The following is an 8,064-nucleotide window of genomic DNA, read 5'->3' as shown; positions in this document are numbered from 1 at the left end:
CATTCTATATTATTCAAAAGGTTTTGAAACATCATTATCATGTTGGCTCACCGGCAAATTCAAACTAGGTTATCAACCGGCAAATTCAAAAGCTGTATGCTATCTATGAACAGAACTAAAGTAAACTTTATGCTATACCTACTAACTACGGTATATAATGATTATATTGAAAATCGAATAAAATAGCTCTTTACTCTTGACTTTAGTTAGTAATTAGAACTTGTTACTCAACAGTCAATTTGATATTATACAAAAAAGGTCCTCATGCGTACAAAGCTACTATGAAGCTAACAAAAGTTAGAGATATAAAAACTAGGGAAAATTCTACTAGAGATGCGGTCCTGCTTTTTTTGAAGCATTAAATCTCTCAGTTTGAATTTATTAATTGCAGTGACAAAATTTTCAACTACGGTATATGATGATGAGAAAAATGTTATATTCTACAACAACGTTTGCTACAAAATAAGGCTCTGATGAACCGTTCAATAGTTATGGTTAAATTACTGGAACATCATCCCATTATCTCACATAGCCCATAGGCCATCATGAAAATGAAACAGATCAGATTCTTAAAGGGAAATCTATCAGGAAAGCGAGTTGTACAGCCCACAACAGCAACTTCTTCTCAAATACTTATAGAAAAAAATCTATAGAGTCCTCAGTCACCGCTATAGTAGCATAACAGCTAATACAGAAAAATCTAATAATTTAATCAGTTATTAAACAAATTTCGTGCAACTAGATCTTATTTTGAGCAGAATTTACAGCTATTATATTTTTGATTATTGTAAATTTTCTTGTATAATTTACTACTGATCTTCAGTTTACTTGGACTGAGATTTTGAAATCAGGTTAACTCTTTATTCTTTGCTCTTTGAAAAAAAAATCTTTTATACTAAAAACTGTAATAAATCTGATTAAGAGAGTAAGCATTTTTATTGATTTCTTTCTCATTCCATAGTTAATAATCCCTCTTGGTAACTAAGTGAAAAATTACTTTAGAGTTGTTTGTACGTCAGCTAGTTTAATCTGTTATTTTTGACTAAGTTCTTATTTTAGACTATATAATTGTCAAGTGTTCTATCAAGTAAACTTGTCAATTGTTCAATGAATCTTTTCTTATCTTCTGCCATTTACACAAACAGACCCATACTTGTGGGTCAAGTGGAAGAGGGGGGGCTCTTATTGCCTCAACTTCGCCCACATCATTTGTAATGTTATAAAATGAAAATAAAAGACATTTATCTATCACTTGTTGAGTCAACCTCTTTCCATAGTTCGAATATCAACCAAATCTGGCACATTCGCATTTTTCATAAAATCTATGGTTTATCTAATTTTTTTTTGTGAAAAATCAAAATCGCTCTAACTTCGTGACCTTATGCTCTTTGATGAGAGGAACATGAATCTGGAATCCGATTTGCAAAATTCCTCACCGTTTGAAAATTTGCAAATTTTACGTTTGAAGCTGCATAACTCACCCTGTATAGTAGCTGGGGGTGCCAAATTTGGCTCAGACATTTTTCAGATAAAGCTTCATCTATGGTGCAAATTTCAGCCAAACCTGAGATACTTTTTTCTTTACTGTTTTAAAATGCACAATGAAACATAAACAATCTTATAGGGTTATCTTCTTATGATATATTTTTTCTATGATAATAATCACCATACTAATTACTTGAATAATTCTAACGATTTAAAAGCCGTTTTCACAGTACCAGTTTGAACCAAATGTCGGCTTAATATGAATTAAATCCATGTTAAGTTTAATTGATATTAAAACACACCAGCTGATCCAATTCGGTTTAAGCTTTCACCGAGAAAACTGCACTTGGTGGGCAAGTAAATAATCGAAATAATATCATTTGAATCTTTCAAATTGAGAAATTTATTAAATAGTTGGATATCAATCATATTTCATAACACAAATTAAGGTACTTATCAGGTAACCGTTTATATTTTCAAAAGGCATAGTCTCTCTGTAACAGTAGACTATATTAATTCAAAACAATCAACTTGGAATTGAAACAATGTTGAAATTATTGGCCCGCTCGCCGAAGCGGCTCAGTTTGCCCCAACTGAAACAGATAATATAAAAGACACTGCGGTCAACTACTGAAACAAATCCGAATCAATGTACTTGCCTTTTGATCAAAACAATATAAACATTTTAATAAAAGAAGCATATAACCTGGATTTCAAATCAATTACAAAAAAGTGCAGAAATAAAAAATACATAACAATTTACATACATGAGGTCCACGTTATAATGGCAGTATTATTAATTAACATTGGTATTGCCAACCGTGTCTATCATTCGACAAAGCAGATCCTTCTCTATCCTTCTCTAGCTCCTCAACGTCGCCAGATCGTGTTTTAACAATATAGAATAATATAATTGATGAACAAAATATTTAATGTCAATTATTTCTTTGGAAAACATCAACTTTCTATCAAAATTTGGAAGAGAAATGGTACAGGCTCTGCCTAGTTCTTCCTCCATCGTCATAATTATATTATGATTATAGTGTTTAGAAAAATAAATGAATAATCAAATTTTATCACCTATTGTTTAATCATTGGAATGTGTATTTCCTTGACGAATAAAACATAATTGATTATTTTAAACAAGAATGAACAGTTGTTAATATGACATGAGATAGGCCTATAGCAGTAACAGCAGCTATCCTCTGGCAACGCTGTTTTCTTTGTTTTCTAGTGCAATTATAACGTGGACCTCACTAGCAGCAACCCAAACGGAGCAACCAACCAATCCTGACCTGCCGACTTATAGACTAGCCTACAATGTCGCTCGGGTAGAATCGTAGAGCCGTCGCTTAGGAAACACCTCGTAAAATGCCTATTGAAATAAGTCTTCGGAAGACGTAGCTGTTCTATCTCCTCAAGTTAAATTGGATGGGCACGTTAAACTGTCGGTCACGGCTGAAGTATGACAGTCGTGAGGCCCATTGACGGCTAAAATGATATATTTATTTATTTATTTATTACTCATCATTTCCGGGAATATTCCCGTTTGATACGTAAATTGTCAGATATAATAATATATAGGTACATAAGAATATACAATAACATATATGATGGAATCATAAAGTAAAATCAATAACATTTCAAGTCACAGTTATAGAACTATTCATAATAATAGAATAAATTTCACCTCAAAATCTATCAACAATAAACTCTGCCACTGAGTAGTAGACTCTCTCAGTTAACATTGACTTGATAGTTTTTTTGAACAGCGGCAATGAATCAATTTTACGGATGGCCTCGGGTAACTTATTATACAATTTTACTCCTGAATAAGAAGGGTTTCTTTCGTAAGAGGCATGTCTGTGAATAGGGTATAATAACAAGCTCTGATTACGCGTAGAATAGTTATGTCTGTCTGTGCAAAAATTAAATTTATGGACATTACTCTTTATGAATATTAACAAATGAAATATGTAGATGGCAGGCAGAGTGAGGATCTTCGACTCCCGAAAAATAGATTTGTATGTATCTCTAGCTCTCAAACCAAAAACCACCCTAATGATCTTTTTTTTGAATTAAAAATATTTTATAGCTGTCAGTCGAGTTTCCCCAGAAAATATTTCCGTAGCATAGGTGGGAATAGACATAGGCATAGTATACGGTGATGAGTGTATTTCTATCAACTGAATGAGATAGCTTGAGAATAACATAATATGCACGGTTCAAGTAACGCATTTTTATTTACCTGAATCAATTCTTGAAGACACCAGAGTCATCGAGAAATTTTCTCCATTTCTGTGGGAAACCGTACTTGAATCGTTGACAGACTACGGGAGGCAAATCTGTGAAAAAGTTAATGGTTCTACGTTAATCATCAAGTGACATATTTTAGGTATATTGTTTTTATTAATAAGCATAGAGCCTAGAACAAAAGACAGATCAACGTGGCCTATCCAATGGTAGAGTTGGTAAATTCAAGTTTATATTATTTTATCTTACAACTAATGTAAAAAAATAAATTTCCCTGGAATAGATATTCTGAGAAATCAAATATGTCATGAGAAGCAATTGATCTTCCCCATGATGTCAACTTTTGGCGCTCAAAGTAAAAATGATTTGTGAAAAAGAAAAAGTGATTTGATAGTATCCAAATCAAAATAATTTGGAAAATGTCACCACTAAAACGTCTCAAAAAACGTGGTGCACTTTCTTAAACAGAGATATAGTATATCAGCTGTTGGAATCCGAAATGAAACACGTTATATTAAATTCGACCATGTCTACTTATAATCGTAGATTAGCACTCAACATAGATGGTGCAAAGGGCCCTAAGGTTGATATCAGCATATCAGCTTATTTTAAAGGATAACCTCTTGTAAAACAGCATCTTTCTAGTCAAGAAACAGACCTTAAATCAAAAGTGTTATTAGCAATTTGGCGAAAATAATATTTCTACTAACAGAACAAGCAATTACAGTACCTTTGTTTTTCTTCATTTCGCCAACAAGATGATAAAGTCCTTTCTTCGTTTGTATCAAGTTTTTCATCTTCCTGCAGATCACAATTCCAAACGAAACTTCTTCACTGGAAGAATTGGACCTACAACAAAAATTAATTGAGAAGAGTCTGTTCTACAAGTGGTCACCCTTCCAACGGTAGTATCTGATGCATAAATCTTGACTTCCATACAGTTATGATGGTTGGACAGCAAATACGTTGAACTATCATTACTTTTCAGTTTATAAGCTTTTCATTGAAAAAAATTACAGGGGTACCTCAAGGATCTATATTGGGGCCCCGTCTTTTCATAATATACATTAATGATATCCAATATCGCTATGGAGACAAATTCCCGATTAAGTTGTATGCTGATGATACCACTCTAATGTTCAACGATAAGTGTCTTGAAAATTGAAAGTGTATTGAAAATTGTAAATCAATCAAGTGTCTAATAAATGTCTTGAAATTGACTTGTCTTGAAAGTGTCTTGAGGTGAACATGAATCTAAATAGCAATAATGTGGCCCAGTATTTCAGTGATATCAACCTTAGTGTGAATAATGTTCGAAAATTAGAATGCCTTAGATCTTTCAGCCAATGTTCTTGAATCTCAACCTATAGAAAGTTCTGTAATATATGTGGTTACAATTGAGGTATTTTAGATTAAATATGAAACAAGCTCATTAGCATGTAAGAGGTGTATTGAATTAATGCCAACTGTAGCTACTGCTGACTCATTGTGCCTTATATGGTGCTACCGGCCGAAAGAAAATTTGTAGACTGCTTCAGGAAAATTATTTCACAATCAATGGAATAATTAACTGATTTGTTTGTTTGTTTGTTTTTAAAGCTTCCCAGAGACTCTAATCAGAGTATAGGAATTGTCAAAAATTTATAATACATACAGTATTACATAAAAAGAAGAAAAAAATCACACAAAGGAACCCTCTCTACACACAAACTCTTCTGTGGTATAGAATACTCCAAGCATCAAAAAACTTTTTAAATCCTTTTCAAAAACATTGACATCTTCACAATTTTTCAAGTGAGTAGGAAGCTTTCTAATAAATTTAAGGCCCATATATGTAGGTTTCTTCTCAAAAAGAGCTGTTCTGTGATACAGTGAAGCATAGTCTCCTCTATTTCTAGTATTGTATCCATGCGAATCAGCATTTCTAGTCATTGTCTGTCTTCTAACATGCATAATCACCTCATAGATATAAATAGAGGGAACGGTTAGTATGCCTAATTCTTTAAAGTGGTTCCTACAGGACTCTAAAGGCATAATACCTTTGATCGCTCTAACAGCTTTTTTTTGGAGCTTGAACACCCTCTCCAAATTCTGGCACGACCCACCCCACACAATAATGGCATAGCGGATGTGTGACATTATGAGTGAGTGGTAGACTGCCATTGTGAGTTTGGTATCATTCAATCTTCTTATTTGTCGGAGTGCAAAGACTCCAGATGCAATCCTCCCACAGAGCTGATCAGTATAGAAATCCCAAGAGAGATGCTGATCCAGAGCAACCCCTAGGAATTTCACGAAATGAGGCTGGTTAACATTTTTTTCATTTATCTGTACATTAATAAGTTGATCTGGCCTGGAATTATTTCTATGTTTAAATAGTAAAAAATGGGATTTTGATTCATTAATTCCTAATTTGAGTTGAGAGAGGTACTGGGCTATGGCATTAATGTTCAAGAAAGATTCTATTTCTAACACACTCGCATCCTGAGAGCTGCAAATGTATGATGTGTCATCGGCATACATTAAAACTCTACCCTGGGATATAACTTTTGGCACATCATTTACATATAGCAAAAACAACAAAGGACCAAGTATAGAGCCCTGTGGTACACCAGCCTTCACTGATACTCTATCCGATAAGTAATGAATTATCTTCCCTTTCACTTCCCTTGTTATTTCCACACACTGAGACCTATCCAGGAGATAGGACCTGAACCATTCCAGTTCAACATCTCTCACACCCACCAGCTCCAGCTTCCTTAACAAAATTGAATGATCAACGCAATCGAAAGCTTTGCTTAGATCCAGAAAAATTCCAACAGCTTTCTCACCCTTATCCATCATATCAATTATATCCTCAAAAATGGATACAATTGCCGTCTTTGTGGATCTTTCTTTCTGAAACACATGCTGCTCCTTGGCCAGAATTTGATTTTCAGCAAGATGTTCAACAAAGCGAAACATCATACACTTCTCAAAAACCTTACCAATAGAATTCCCAAGAGTAATAGGTCTGAAATTATTTGCAACGTTTCCCTCACCGCCTTTGTGAATGGGTACTAATTTTGACTCTTTTAATTTATCAGGGAATACACCGTACTTCAAAGATTCATTTACCAAATGGGTGAGTGGATCTAATAAATATTCTTTACAAGACTTCAACACCATAGTGGATATCCCATCCAGACCAGTTGACTTTTTACCTTTTAGACTATTTAATATCTTATCCATCTCCTCTCTTGTAAAAGGAGCAGCTATGAATTTATTCACAATAATTGTTCTGTCATCATAGGAGTCAGAGAAAATGTTGTCATTTAATTGTACAGAGACATTATTCTTTATGCCAGCCTCCTGAAAAAATGTATTAAAATAGTTGGAAACCTCAAAACCTCCTCTCAAAACCGTTCCCTCTTCTGTTACAACTTCGTCTATATAACAGTTCTCATTCCTCCGTTTCAACACACCCCTCTCTTCATTTATCACCCTCCAGACAGAAAGATTCAAATTGTTGGACTTCCGTAAAGAATCTGCTGTAAATTTACGCTTAGCCTTTCCAATTTCATTTGCATAAAACTTCTTCAATCTAATATACTCTTGTTGGTGTGCACGGTCTCTACTTTGTGTGAAGCGTCTAGAGGCAGCTCGTACATTATCTCGCAACTGCAAGAGCTCATCATTAATCCATTTATTCTTGATATTTCCTCCACTTATTATAACTTTTTTAATTGGACAACAGACATTATAAAGGTAATTTAGAGTTTCTACAAAATTTGAATACTTTTTGTTGAGATCATTTCCATTATAAACTTCCTGCCACTTTTGTTTTGATAAATGCATATTTAGACAAACCAAGTTACAATCACTTACATCTCTCGAATTTTTTGAGATAACTCTCTTATCCGGAGATACAAAATGAACGCCCCGCATTTTAATAGATTGAAAAGTGTGGTCAGATAATTCAGAATTTTTTACTGCAACAAAACCATCCTCTATATTTGTAATAATATTATCTATTATAGTCTGAGAGTCTCTTGTGATTCTGGTAAATTCACTAACTTTTATTATCAGGTCGTTTTCAGCAAAAAGGTCTCTGAAAGCATCACTTAAAGGGTTTTTCACATGGAGATCAACATTAAAATCACCTGCAATTACTATCCTATTAAACTTTGGTGTTAGGATTTGCAAAATTGTGTCCATTTTGTCATGGAAATCATTCCAATCTCCACTGGGCGATCTATATACTCCAGCAACAGCAATTTTCCCTTTTCCTTTTCCTATTTCTACAGCAGTGATTTCTAAATTCATTTCAGTGGAGAATTGATTCAA

At 33.8% G+C, this 8,064-nt stretch overlaps 1 protein-coding gene across 7 annotated transcripts in view; it reads right to left on the bottom strand.

Annotated features, from left to right (window-relative positions):
• Positions 1–1,864: 1,864 nt before the first annotated feature.
• Positions 1,865–8,064, bottom strand: part of LOC111052167 — a 56,241-nt gene continuing 50,041 nt past the window's right edge. For 5 of the 7 annotated variants that reach the window (XM_039431777.1, XM_039431780.1, XM_039431776.1 and 2 more), the window contains 3 exons: positions 4,469–4,587; positions 3,734–3,830; positions 1,871–2,078 (listed from right to left, as the gene is read on the bottom strand). In XM_039431777.1, coding sequence (XP_039287711.1) covers positions 3,739–3,830; positions 4,469–4,587 — 211 coding nt within the window. In that variant the 3' untranslated portion in view covers positions 1,871–2,078; positions 3,734–3,738. Of the gene's footprint in view, positions 2,079–3,733; positions 3,831–4,468; positions 4,588–8,064 lie in introns of all 7 variants that reach the window. The other 2 variants (XM_039431774.1, XM_039431778.1) reach the window with 2 other exon arrangements.

Source organism: Nilaparvata lugens, chromosome 6, assembly GCF_014356525.2.
Source record: "Nilaparvata lugens isolate BPH chromosome 6, ASM1435652v1, whole genome shotgun sequence".
Lineage (NCBI taxonomy): Eukaryota > Metazoa > Arthropoda > Insecta > Hemiptera > Delphacidae > Nilaparvata > Nilaparvata lugens.
This window is presented reverse-complemented; position numbering and strand designations above follow the sequence as displayed.